Source organism: Leiobunum rupestre, chromosome 10 (genome assembly GCF_980474605.1).
Source record: "Leiobunum rupestre chromosome 10, qqLeiRupe1.1.hap1, whole genome shotgun sequence".
Taxonomy (NCBI): Eukaryota; Metazoa; Arthropoda; class Arachnida; order Opiliones; family Sclerosomatidae; genus Leiobunum; species Leiobunum rupestre.
The window spans coordinates 37,223,409-37,238,066 of NC_143393.1; the positions used below are offsets into that span (position 1 = coordinate 37,223,409).

General features: G+C 42.0%; 1 protein-coding gene across 1 annotated transcript; it reads left to right on the forward strand.

Moving 5' to 3' along the window:
- The first annotated feature begins 6,457 nt into the window (after positions 1-6,457).
- LOC149925565 (uncharacterized) lies at positions 6,458-9,153 on the forward strand. The gene is made up of 5 exons (XM_090161780.1): positions 6,458-7,283; positions 7,345-7,716; positions 7,783-8,337; positions 8,436-8,827; positions 8,966-9,153. Exons 1-5 carry the CDS (start codon positions 6,553-6,555, stop codon positions 9,151-9,153), a joined length of 2,238 nt encoding a protein of 745 aa, XP_090017906.1. The 5' UTR covers positions 6,458-6,552.
- Positions 9,154-14,658: the final 5,505 nt, after the last annotated feature.

Sequence of the window (14,658 nt, forward strand, 5' to 3'; positions counted from 1 at the left end):
AAACCAGTTATACCGATAAGAGGCAACCGATATTAAAACGATAGAAAACTGATTTTGATAGCGTAATTTCGCGGCATATTAAACCAAAAATGAATGGAGGCTAACATATTCTCCGTTCACCCGAGTATATTTTTGATTAAATTGATATGGATATTTCCGTTAATATCGGTTGCTTTTCGTTACAAACTGATTTTCGGTAAACCTCTAGGGCTGCGTTGAGACCGTTAGTAAACGTGACGTAGGGTCTTGTTTTACGCTTGTTATAAATTCTGTAAAATTTCGTCTGTCACGGCGTCTGCAACTAGCCTTCCTCCATGATACGAAGTCACATGACAGTTGTTCAACGAAATAATCTGCTCTTTCAGCCGATAACTTCGTTGACCACACGATTTTAACGTGGCCTCAAAACCAAATACGTGATAAATCGTACAATAGAGTAAACGGTCTCAACGTTGAGTTCGTTGACGGTTGCTGAATGCTACCTTAGATATCTGACATTGAACATCTTAACTTCAGGGTAAAATTATATTTAAACTTTTCGCGCAAAACAGGAAACCTACTTTTACCTTCCCCCACCATTCTGGACTAACTGCAAAGACTACGAAGCAGAATTTATCAAGGATCGAAAAGCTCCCTTATCCCGATTGGTAAAGTTACCCGGATTTAAAAAAAATACCAAACTAGATTTAATTAAATTGTCGCTCGCAGCTTTGCATGAGGAAGTTCTTCATCTCGCAAATGCTGGGAGCATGCGGCTGCGTTCCTTCTCATTGGGGAGACAATTATATTCAAGTACAGATCATGACGGATATCGAGAACAAAGTTTGCGACAGTTGGCAGAAAAGCTGTAAGTATACGAGAAAGTGAACTTCCAAAAGCGTCGATTTTAATTAATTTACACAACGGCCGTAGACGACTGCTGGACAAAAATACGTCAAAACGTTAAGGATGGCATGTACGAACAGTCCCAACAAGTTTGCAGACGCGACTGCAAGTGAGTCTACCGCTTTACTAAAGTTCAGGTTTAAAAATCCGTCAGACCTTGTTTTATATAGAAGGTCCAAATTGGAAATGTGCTCTGAACCGATTTTAAGTTGAGTTTTAAAATTTCGTAAAATAATAATTGGAGAGATAATAAGAAAATGGTACTGAAAAATTAGTTTTGTCTCCAAAGAAATAACTAACATGACATAAATCGGGACATTCAAATGGTTTCCCCTTAATACGCCATACTGAATATATATTTTGATACATATCGCGGGATAATCATGTTAAGTCGTTCTTTCATACATAATAATTTAAATTTAAATACGCCAAAACTCAAATATAATTAAATCTATCTTCTTCTTTTTAATATATAAAGATGAGTGTTTATTTATATATATATATATATATATATATATATATATATATATATATATATATACATGTGTTTGTCCGCTAAAGGAATCTACAGTTTTCAACTTAGGTCGACCATAGAGATAAGTGGGTGTGTATACCGATAAGGGGCACCTGCGGGCGGGGGAAACGGGCCCCTATAGGGGCCCCCCATTTTGCGGCAATATTCGGCAGGTCAAAAGGTTAGGTCAAAAGGTTAGCTGTTTTACGAGGTTGATTTACGATGTTAGGTCAATAGGTTATCTGCCCCTATGGACACGATGCAAACAGCCGTTAAATAAGAGTGAAACAGGCCCCTGTAGGGGCCCCATTTTGCGTACATTTTCGGCAGGTCAATAGGTTAGCTGATTTACGATGTTAGGTCAATAGGTTATCAGCCCCTATGGTGGTGACACGATGTTATGCAAACAGCCGGCCCGTCATAGTTAATAGCTGGAGGCACCCCCATTTTAGGTCAAAAGGTTAGCTGATTTACGATGTTATAACCCATAAAACCCAGGTGCTAACCCATTATAGGTCAATAGGTTATCTGCCCCTATGGCGGTGACACGATGTTATGCAAACAGCCGGCCCGTCATAGTTAATAGCTGGAGGCACCCCCATTTTAGGTCAAAAGGTTAGATGATTTACGATGTTATAACCCATAAAACCCAGGTGCTAACCCATTATAGGTCAATAGGTTATCTGCCCCTATGGCGGTGACACGATGTTATGCAAACAGCCTACCCGTCATAGTTAATGTCGGGCACAATTCGAGTTGGTTTTCGCCGACAAACACTTTCGGGCCCCTAAGCGTACCGTAAAATAGCGGGCGGTCATCGGTAAAAGTGTTTTGGGAAAAAAAGAGAAGAGTGTATACAAATTATAAGGTTTTATTTATACATTCAAAGTTACAGTACATTAAGCGGATGAAAACGTTTAAAGATAAAACAATTTATTTTTAATATATTTATGGTTGGTAGATACCATATTAAACAAATTGTAAAAGTTAAATACACAAAACATATTTTGGTTGGCCACTGTTTCTTTAAAATCGTCAATAATTTTAAATGCTGTTACGTAATTGGACGCGTAGCGGACAACGGTATCATACCTTTCATGTTCATCCGATAGAAATAAATTGTTGGGTGCACATGGTTCTTTATACAATATTTCGTAAATTTTACGATAATTATCGGTTATAACGTAACCCATTAATTCAAAGAGTTTTTGGTTCACTTTAAGGAGTTGAATGTGCGAATTAATGAAATATTTGAGTCGGTCCAATTCTCGAGTTTCCGGCGCTTTGATTACGACCGACGCTTCGGATATCGTACTTTGCAAGGTTAATTCTTTTTGGTCAGACATGGCGGCGGTCACTAGCGCATCAGATAGCGGGAACGGTGATCGAAAGGGCAACCGTTGGGGATCATTTATTTGTTCCCAGTGGCCGTATAAATCATCCCAGGCGCGCGAAGACATTTCAAAGACCTGGTGTGTGATTTTATTGCATAGAGCTACAGATATATCGAGCTCAGACGTAAAACCCGTAGTAACGAAAAGCTCGGATGAAAGTGAATACCGAGGGTTAACTTTCCGCTGAGTCGGATCAAATTTAGACATTTTAGTGGGCCCAGGAACGTTATCTACACAGCTTCGTTTAGACATGATGCTCGAGAAACGGTTTGTAGTGTACTGCCGATGGATGACGGGGATGAATCCCTTATATAGCGATAATAATTTGATGACGTAATCAGGATGATGTAATGGGTTGACTCAATGACTCACGCGATTAGTCAAATTTTGCGGTGTTATGTGTATAGCGACGCCCATATTGGTAAACCAAAGAGATAGAAATTCTACAAGTCCCATTAAAAGTAAAATCAACGCGATTAGTAATGCGTTTTTAGGATTGTTCGCGATAAGCCGACTAACGGGAGAGGCGGGGATAGAACCTTCCATACCGGAAGTTATCGTTAAACTAAATTTATCAATAAACCAAAAAAGGGATTTAAACGTTATAAATTTTATAAAAAACCAAATGACATACAAAGTATTAAAATAAACAAATAACTAAAATAAACAAATGACTAAAATATACAAAAAGAAATATTGACAAAAAACTAAAATATAGAAAGGAATTATTTACAAATGAAAAATACAAACGAGAAATGAAAAAAATATATACAATAATTAAGAGGATCTATTCCACAGAGTTTATGGGGCTCCATAAAATTCTACGCGCAACAACATTCATTTATAACCATTTTTCGACAAAACGTTTGTCCCCAAAAAATATCTAACAGTTTGAAACGTCTTTTTTTAAAAAGTTTTTGAGCATATAACTTTTTTACCATGACCATCCTTCGACGCTTAAAAACAGCTGTGAAAACAATCGCTTTTTATAAACATTTCGGTGCACACTATTTTAACAATACCCGATTTGACGCGTCAAGTTAAATTCAGGAGTCGCGCGTGGGTCAAACTTAATTTGCATCGTAAAAAAGGTTAGGGTTGACACAAAAAAAGAGCCCCTAAACCATTTTCCCTTCAAAGAAAAAGACCGTAGGGGCCTACATTGTTCAATTAAGACTCGAGCGGCGTGGCCCCCAAAGGATTCCACACTAAGGGTTTGGTGTCTAATAAAACAGCGGCTCGTAAAAAAAATTGGGGCCGCTCGGAGAACAAGAAGGGCACAGTCAAAAAGTTTTTTTCGTATATTCATCCAGCTTTGTCAAAATAGTGAAAAGAGTTTTCTGCGGCTCTTTTGAAAAACAACCTTTGTCAGCGATAAAAGGATGAACCGCCACCATATTTATGGGGCTATCATTAAAGTAGTCATTGATCCACCCTTAAATTTAATAGGCTTAAAAAACATTGGGGTCCATCTTTTAGAAAACAATCGAGTTTTATATAATAGAGTTTCGACTTAACGACGTGATATTATTTTTATACAGCCTCAAAAGATACGTATAAATAGAGCCCTATCGGCCAAAGAAACTTCACTAATCAGCGGAATTCTCTAGTTGGAAGTCGTTTTCTTAGCACCTAGAAAAAATGGATAGCGAAAGCTTATGTTGGTTTCTAGACGATTTGGAGGTAAATAGACCCTGGTCCGTACCGCAACTACTGCAATTTTATTACGGAATATGTTTATTTTTAAATTTAGAGCCGGGGTTTGCACCAAATAAGTTACCCGCAATCTTTAGCCGTCTGAGTTTTAAATTAATTTTGACGGTTATTGAAATTTTTGAAACTGTTCAAGCTATCCCCCACGTTCCAGAAGCGTGCCAAACGGTAGCCGAACTCCGATTATTTAATCAAGCATTACCGCCTCGGTTAGGCGAAATTATTGAAGCGAGATATAATAAGCGGGAAAAAGAATTACTCGAACTCGAGTGGGATGCTATGTTGGGTGCCGAATATGACGAACCTGTGTTGGACTACCTGAAGAGTAAGTTTTTTTCTCGTACCGAAAAATATCTAAGAAATTAAAATATATATTTATTTTTTATAGACGCCCCTGAAATTGTCCCGGTGGATGATGCTGAACCCCGTGAATCCGCCGAAATGGTGGACGACTATTTCAACGACCTACTTAACCAAAGCGGTTACGGGGAGGCGGAGGGAGATTTCCCAATTGTGGGGTATATTGAATTTGAGGACCCGAATTGCGTAATTTTGGGTCAGAATGAAAAACAGTTCCCGAACTTCAATATGACGGGAATTGAATTGGAAGCTGAAATATCTAATAATATATCGGAAGGGCTTGCCAGGGTCACTGAACGGGTATTACGCGACGTAAACCCCGCTGACATGGTACAACTAGTAATCCGTAGTTCGGCGCTGGGTGCGGCGCATCCCGATATAACCATTTCATTTAGGAGACGTGACCAAATTGATATCGAGGCCCTTCTCGACGAGATATCCGAATCTATATATTCAGATGAGGAAGAAGCGTTTTTCCTGGCACCCGTTAATTTAACTTTTTCCATTGTCCGTCTCCCCCAAGGCGGTGGCTGGGCGAAACGGAAACGACTAGAGACCTTTGCCATGTTTTCTAGAAATAGACGAGCAATTGTCCGTATTGCGAACAGCGACTCAATCTGTCTCGCTAGAGCTCTTTGCGTCGGTGTGGCACTGTGTAAATATCAGAATGAACCCGAAAACAAAAGACTAAAAACGGTCTATGAAACTTTGTCGCATTCCAAAGAAAACAATGTGGCTCAGCGAGCCGAGGCGCTCCTCCTATGCTCCAAATCGGGTGTCCGACCTAATAAAGAATGCGCGTCGCCCGAGTCGATTAGAAAATTTAGAACGTATCTCAAAGAATACGATATTTTAATCTATCAAATTAAAAACAGCTGGCCGACCTTGGTGTACGATTCTAGAGTGCGGGGAGGTATGGACAGAAAACGTATTGTACTTTTAAACGAGGGGGCGCATTTCAATCTAGTTAAAAAGCTGGCTCCCTTATTCGGGAAAGCAAAGTTTTGTTCAAAGTGTCTCGAGGGGTACAGACAAGATAGCACCCACGCGTGTTCAGACTATTGTTTCGCGTGCTGCAGGGCCATAAAATGTACCGGAGATATAATAAAATGTCCCGACTGTTTACGTAAGTTTACGGGTGTCGATTGCTACGCTCATCATAAAATAAAATTAACCGGCGATAAATTATCATTATGTCAAAATTTATTTCATTGCACGGAATGTTCGATTCTAATCGATTTGACTAAACGCGACGGCCAGCTGCATTCTTGTAACGAACAGTATTGTACCGTTTGTCGTAAGTTTTCCCCCTCGGGACATCAATGTTACATCCAAGTAATAAAAGAACCGCGACGCCCGTTACCCCGTTTCGATTCCAACGGTCAGCCCACTCAAATGTGGATATTTTACGATTTTGAAACGGTCCAAACCAAACGGCACCCCGATAAGAAAAACTGTTATATTCATCAACCCATTTTATGCGTGTCGGAAACTTATTGTGTCGCGTGTGTTGATACCCCCGACGTAGCATGTAAATTTTGCGGCGTTCGCCAACGACAATTTCTGGGTTCTGATTCCGCGCGAAACTTTTTCGAATATTTAAGAACACTGGCTCGGATAAGAAGAGTGACCGCGCTGGGACATAATGCGAGTAATTATGATACGCAACTCCTATTACAAGTTATAATGGAGAGTGCCGACTCGTTTGAGCCCGATCCGATAATAAATGGAACTCGCATCTTGCAACTGAAACTACACAATTTAACTCTATCGGATTCGTATAATTATATACCCATTCCTCTGTCGAAATTCGCGGATACGTTCGAGCTGGGTCGCGAATATACGAAAGATTTTTTCCCTCATTTTCTATTCAACGTAGTTGATAATAATTTTGACATTTACAAACCCGAACAAACAAACTACGTCTCGGAGAACTCGCTGCCCCCCTTGGAAGCTTACGGGGCCCAATATTTCACGGCGAAAGACCGCGAAAGTTTTAACAAATGGTACGCTCTCGAATCCGAAAAGAGTTCGGGATTTAATTACCTCGAAACGTTAAAACTCTATTGTTCTAGAGATACCCACATATTAGCTAAGGGTTGTTTAAAGTTTATGAAACTATTTCAAGACTTGTGCGAAGTTAATCCGTTTAGCGTGGGCGTGACTATCGCGTCAGTGTGTAGTTACGTGCTAAGGAAAAAATTTTTGGAGCCAGAAACGATTGGCATAATACCGGCTAATTTGTATCGGTTATCCGAGCCTCAATCCACCGAGGCTTTAGAATGGCTGGCTTGGGAAGCGCATGTCCGGAATGTTACCATCGTATCAACGCTGAATGGTCGAGAACCGCGTGCTGGAAAAATTAAAATTGATGGTCTAATCGGTGAGAAAAACGCTCTACAATATCAGGGCTGTTGGTAAGTATTATTTTAAAAAGTTCGAAGAGACAAAATATAAACAGGTTTTTTTTCATTAAAGGTATCACGGTTGTAGGACTTGCTTCGGGGACTCTGTAAATAGGAACCAGCCATTATACGCTAACGCGAGCGATACCCTTAATACACGATTTTCCAACACGATGCGGACAACCAATAAACTTAAAGAAATGGGTTATACCGTCATTCAACAATGGGGGTGCGATTGGATTTTGGAAAAACAACAAAATCCAGCCATAAATGAATTTTTAAAAAATTCTAATTTTTCGGAAACTTTAACTGAACGTTTAGACCCGCGAGCCGCTTTTTTCGGGGGCAGAGTATCAGCCTTACGAACGTACTGTAACGTTGAAGGGACCGACGATAAAATATTCTACGTGGACATTTGCAGCCTGTACCCTTTTATAAACAAACGGTATTATATCGAAAAATATATATATATAACGAAAACAAATATTTAAGTGTGTTTTCCTTTTTATAGTGGCAAAGTCCCCGTTGGTCATCCGACAATTCTGCTCGGTAGCGATATTCCAGCCATTGACGATTTTGAGGGATTATTGTTATGTAACGTGCTCCCGCCAACCAATTTATTCCATCCTATTCTTCCGTATCGGACCGTTAACAAAAAGTTAACGTTTACCCTATGCCGGACGTGTGCCGATTTACGGTATCAGGGTGACTGCGAGCATTCTGACGACGAAAGAATGCTTAAAGGCGTTTGGGTAATCGACGAATTAAGATGGGCGGTAAATCGCGGATACAAAATTACAAAAAAAATTGAGGCCTGGTCATACACGGTGACGCAATACGATCCTGCAACGGACAGTGGAGGGATTTTTCGAGATTACGTTGACTGTTTCCTAAAAACCAAGGTGGAGGCGAGCGGCTGGCCGTCAGATTGTCAGACCCCCGAAGCCCAGGCTGAATACATTGCGGCTTTCGAACGTCATGAAGGGGTCAAATTGGACCCTACCAAAGTCTCCAAAAACGAAGGTCTTCGAGCCATCTCGAAATTAATGCTGAATTCCATGTGGGGGTCTGTATGGATTTTATTACCCCCCCCCCCCCCCCCCCCCATTGGGGTTATAAATCATATTAGGTAGCGTGATAGATATTAAAACTTTTTTTTTCCAGAAAACTCGGTCAGCGATCCATTGTGACCAAAACTGAAATCGTTCGCGAACCCAAAGTGTTCTTTGAACTGCTATCAAATCCGGAAATCAACGTAAAATCGGTTTTGACAGTCAACGATACGACTCTTCTAGTGAAATCAGCCCCCATCAAGGAAGCGGAAATCCCTCTAAAACATACAAATTGCGTGATTGCCGCTTATACAACCTGTCAAGCGAGATTAGTTTTATTAAAATATCTTGAAATAGTCGGAGAGAACGCGTTATATTTGGACACTGACGCCCTCCAGTACGTCTCGAAACAACCCCTTATAACTACGGGCCATTATTTGGGCGATATGGTCAGCGAGTTATCCGGTTATGGAAAGAATTCGTTTATTTACGAAGCCGCATATGGCGGGCCAAAAAATTACTCGTTTTGGGTGAAAAATCCGGATACGGGCGAAAAATTTAACGTTACGAAAGTGAAAGGATTTCGAATTAATGTCGGTAATCAGCATATCATTAACGGCGAAAATTTAAAAACTATGCTAGGAGTGACTGACGAAGAAACTGAAATACCGGCGGCGTTTGCCGTGCCTCTGCCCAAACAAATCCGTCGACTTCCGGATCATACGCTCGTTAGCGTCGACTTGGAAAAAGCGTATCGGCCCGTAATGGATAAAGTTCGGGTTTTATCGAATTACCGAACAGTTCCATTCGGATATAAAATACGCGCTTAAAAAAAACCTTCGCTCTTATGCGGGCGAGCCGCGGGTCGAGAGGCGCCGGTCTCCGCGGGTCGCCGTCTCGGCGTTCGAGAGAGAGAGAGAGAGGCGCGCGCGCGTTCTCTCTCTCGATCCGCTATCCGCGCGCGTCGGTGGTCACGAGGGGGGTGTGTCTCTAGCGCGCCGGCCGCTTTCCACGTGGTAGGGGGGTGTGTCACGGGAAAACGTGTTTTGTTATTGTCAAAAATAAAAAATATTATATATAAAAACAAAATGTCCATTTTATTTCATTCTGGTTTCAGCTACGCGGTGATAATGTACCCTTTTTATCACAGTTGTAACATCATACTTTGCGGGCCTAGCCAAAGTGGTAAGACATATTTCGTAGAAAAACTGATTAAACATTTAAAACAAATGTTTGAACCTCAAATTGAAGAAATCCACTGGTTTTACGGCGAGGATCAGCCAGGATACGATAAACTTAAAAAATATAACGTTATATTTCATAAGGGTTTACCCGATCCTGACTTATTTGACGGCTCGAAACGGATACTGGCCGTTTTAGACGATTTAATGGGGGCGGGTCAAAAAGGAGAAGTTGCCCAGTTGTTCACCAAAGTCTCGCATCATCGTAATGTTAGCTTTATCTACATAAGTCAAAATTTATTTCATCAGGGTCGCGGGTGTCGCGAAATTTCCCTCAATGCGCACTACATACTTTTAACGAAAAATGTACGGGACAAAACACAGATTAATTGCTTGGCGCGCCAAATGGCCCCTGATAATTCCAACTTTGTTATCGAAGCGATTTCTGACGCGACTAAGGAACCAAACTCTTACGTATTGATCGACCTTCAGAAAGATTGCCCCGACTCACATCGGATCAGAACTAATATTTTCCCAGGCGAGCAAGTCTCGGTATACATTCCGAAATAATACTTTTCCGAGGGGTGGTTAGTTACCACACACCCCCCCAGCGAGTCGAATTCATTCGATGTACAATGTCTCGACGAGTCAGGTCGCAAAAACATCTGCTCGAATCGATCGGCAAATTAAAGGGCGTTAAGAGACGTAATATTTTAATTAACGCCAATAAAGAGTTGATCGAAGCAATATCTGATTGCGTGTATAATACTCTTATCGGGAATATACGTCTAACCACGCGGCAAAAACTACGATTAAAAATACACCGTAAAACGTTACGCAAAATTGCCCAGAAAAAATTGGGCTGGCAAACTAAAAAACGAATATTATTAAATCAAAAAGGTGCCGGATTTTTCTCGTTTCTTCTGCCTATTGTGTCGTCGCTCGTGGGAGCCCTAACAGGTTGAACATAAAAAATGTTAAGGTACTCGAAAAAAATGACTTTAGCGCCGATTACGCCACCCCATCAACAACTCAAACCGGATATTGACACGGAAATGGCGGATATTTTAAAAAGCGAAGCGCTCGATGACAGGACCAAGTGGAAGATATACGAAGAGATGCTACTAAAAAAGCACGCTCGAAATAAACCGATTGAAAATAACGATACGCCCAGTTACGATACATTAGTCAATCTGTTCCCGCTAGGATACAGAGCGAGCGCCCGAGCTATATTTAATCATTTGATTTCGGACAGCGGTCGACTGCGGTGGGACAGCCAGGGGCAGATTTTATTAGACGGTGAAATACAAACGGATTCTGATATTGTTGATTTAGTATATTATCTAATAAGTCCCCACGCGCCGAGACCCCAGAGTTGGTCAAAATTTAATAACCTGGTGGGTAAACTACGGAAAATCACCCCTCAAGCCTTCCCCACCACCACCCCATTACCGTCTACTTCGTTCCTAACAGCTTCCGCCCCCCCGGGCCCCCATCTTTCGCTCGCCTCCTCCAAACGAAAGAAAACTTTGCCGTCAGCGGTCGGGCCCAATTCTTTCGCGACACCTCGACAGTCACCGAAACTTTGGTCGCCTACTATTAAGAACCGTTTACGTAAAAAAAAAACGCCGAGTGCCAAAATTTTGAAATGGGAGAGTTACCGATAAACGTAACGACTAGACTTGAAAAAATATATTTCGATTCTCGTAATCCAGCTAGCTACGGGGGTGTTGAAAAATTATACGATTCTGTCAAAGAGCTCGGAATATCTCGGGAGAATGTTGAAACGTTTTTGCAAACTCACGACGCCTATACGTTACATAGACCCGTTATTCGAAAATTCCAAAGACGAAAGATTCGTGTAGGTAACAGACTAGACCTCTATCAGACTGATTTGGCAGATATGCGCTCTTTAGCGAGCGACAATTCCGGATACACATTTATTCTTACTTGTATAGATTGCTTTTCGAGAGTGGCATTTGCCGTCCCCCTAAAACGTAAGACCGGCGCTGAGGTTGCCCGCGCCCTGAAAATAATTTTTAAAGAGCGGGGCAAGCCCCGCGCTATACAGTTCGACCGTGGGTTGGAGTACGTTAATTCGACTGTTTTAAAACTCCTAAAAGAGGAGGGCATTAGACATTACCATTCCGAAAATAGCGACGTTAAAGCCGCGATGGTAGAGCGTTTTAATAGGACCCTGAAACAGCGCATGTATCGTTTTTTTACTCATAAAAACACGCGACGCTATCTCGACGAGCTGCCCAATTTAATTCATTCGTATAACGCCAGTTATCATACGACAATTAAAATGGCTCCCTTCGATGTAAACGACAAAAATATTCTTCAAGTTTATCGAAATATTTACAAACCAGGGCAGTCCCAGCCAGCCGCTCTCAAGCCCCGAAAATGCCGTATCAAAGTCGGCGATTACGTAAGGATTACCCGAACTGCCAGACCGTTTTTAAAAGGATACAGCGATCAAAATTGGAGCGCCGAAATATTTAAAGTTATTTTCAAGAATACTAAAAGACCTCTTCAATTTAAGCTCGTTGATTTGGCTGACGAACCCATCACGGGATATTTTTATTTCAAAGAAATTCAACGAGTTATAAAACCGGAAGAATATACAATTGACAAAGTATTAAAGAAGCGACGCTCAAAGGGTAAAGTCGAATATTTCGTTTCTTGGTTAGGGTATCCGGCTACATTCAATTCTTGGGTTTCTGCTAAAGATGTCCGAAGCCTTTTACCTAACGATACCCAGTAATTCAAATCTCGAGATATTTCCGAATAATACGGTAGCCTGTTTCACGATAAAATTACCCGAACCTATCGAATTAAAGGGGGGGTGGGAAGTTGCGTTGGTGGAAATATTGTATCCCTTTTCGTTTTACAACGTGTTGCCCTATGACAATTACGTCTATTTCCGAGTTAATCCCGCCCAACATGGGGGACAGGCTGACCCTAAAATGGTCGGGACGATGCGAGAAATCCCTCCGGGGCATTACTTGAGTATAGACCATTTACTTAAAGTAGTAAACGACACCGCGCTATGCACCGCCGCTAATGTGTGTCTTACCCACGATCCGCTGAACGGACACGTGGCGCTGGTTGGAAAAAATATTACCCCCTATGGCGTATTTATGAGTGACGGACTGAGCAACACGCTAGGATTTGAAAGAACTAAAACTATCGCGGGCAGAAGCGAGAACCCGGCTCGCTTAAATTTCCACATTCCGCCCCAAATCTTCGTTTATTCCGATATCGTCGCTGATCAAGTGGTGGGCTCGTCGCTCGTCAAATTGTTAAGAATAATAGCGGTTGACGAATCAGCCCGATTTGGTACTCATATCGAGAAAACATACATTTCGCCGCATTACGTGCCCATTGAGAAGAAATACTTTGATACTATCCAAATAGATCTACGCGATGTTTATGGGAAACCAGCTCCTTTTGAGTTTGGCAATCTAACAGTAAAACTTCATTTGCGTCCAAGATGCCCTTAAGACACGTTCTTGAAAAAAGACGCTGCGTAGCGTGCCCGTACGCTCAATATTATGCCACTCAGGCGGGTGGCGCTATTCCCGACGTATACGTGGGATCGCCGTATCAGCGGGGGCACGGGCAATTCGGAAGCGGGTTTGGGAGTTTCTTCTCCGGCTTGTACAAGCTAGCGAAACCGTTTCTTTTACGGGGGGCGAAATTTTTGGGGGGCCAAGCCCTCTCCACGGGAAAACAAGTTTTGGCTGATGTCTCGACGGGGTCATCCATACGTGAAGCTACCAAACGGAGGCTTACAGAAAAGTACGATGATCTCAAACAACAATACGGGACTGGGAAACGTAAACGCAAAACTAAAACAATTAAGAAAAGACCAAAACGCGGTGGAAAAAAATCATTAGTAGGCAGGAAACGAGCTAGAAAGGTCGTTGATATTTTCTCCTAAAATTATGGGTCATTGCGAAGCGTTAAAAAGTGAACTTGATATTTTTCAATCCGCGCCTATCCAAACGTCAATTGAGGGAGGAAAATGGACCACCTTCAAACCCATCTCGTCGCTGCGAGGCGATACCGTCGAGTTTAATATTCCTGGAAGCGGGCACGAGTATATTGATTTACCGCTTACGTACCTACTTGTTAAAGCTAAAATCGTCGCCGATGACGCGGGCAAAAGTTTATTACCGTCGGATGTTGTAGGGGGGTGTAACAATTTTTTGCACACGCTATTTAATCACGCGGAAGTTTACCTTAACGGAACCTTACTGTCTCCGTCAGCTTGTTCGTACGCTTATAGGGCGTACATTGAAACTTTGTTAAATTTTGACAAGGGTGCCAAAGCGTCCCATTTAACAGGCGCGCTGTGGTACAAGGATACCCCCGGCGAAATGAATTCGGTCACTGCCAACGAGGGTTTTAAACAGCGGAAAGGATTCACGGATCAGTCGAAAGAAATAGATTTAATTGGTCCGCTGTTTCTTGACGCGCTCAATGTCGAAAAATATTTAATTAATGGCGTAGATTTACGTATTAAACTATCGCGAAGTAAAGCGAGTTTTGCGTTAATGGGTACGCCGAAGCCCGGGGTTGACTATAAAATTATCATTACGGACGCGAGCTTGTTGGTACGTCGTGTACAAATTGCACCCAAAATACTTATCGCTCACGAAAACGCCTTGTCACGAGCAGCAGCAAAGTACGCTTTTACTCGCACCGAAACTAAAATATTCACCATCAACTCGAATATCCGAAACACCGTTATTCCCAACGTATATTTGGGTACCCTCCCGGTTCGCTTGATTGTCGCGCTGGTGGATCACGAAGCCTACAATGGAACCCTGGCAAAAAACCCGTACGCTTTCGAACATCAAGATTTATCGAGTTTAGCTCTTTACGTGGATTCTGACGGTGTGGATTCGAAACCTATTACGCCAAACTACGACGCGGGACAATATATTCAAGCCTATCATACTTTATTCACGGGTAGCGGAATTCATTATAGAAACACCGGGATCGATATTTCCCGGGGAGATTATGCCGGGGGCTACGCTTTTTACGTCTTCGACATTTCAAACGACCATAGCGCGGGTGAGAGTCATTATTGGAACCCCTCCAGACAGGGACAGATGCGTTTGGAGCTTTCGTTCGCTAAACCAG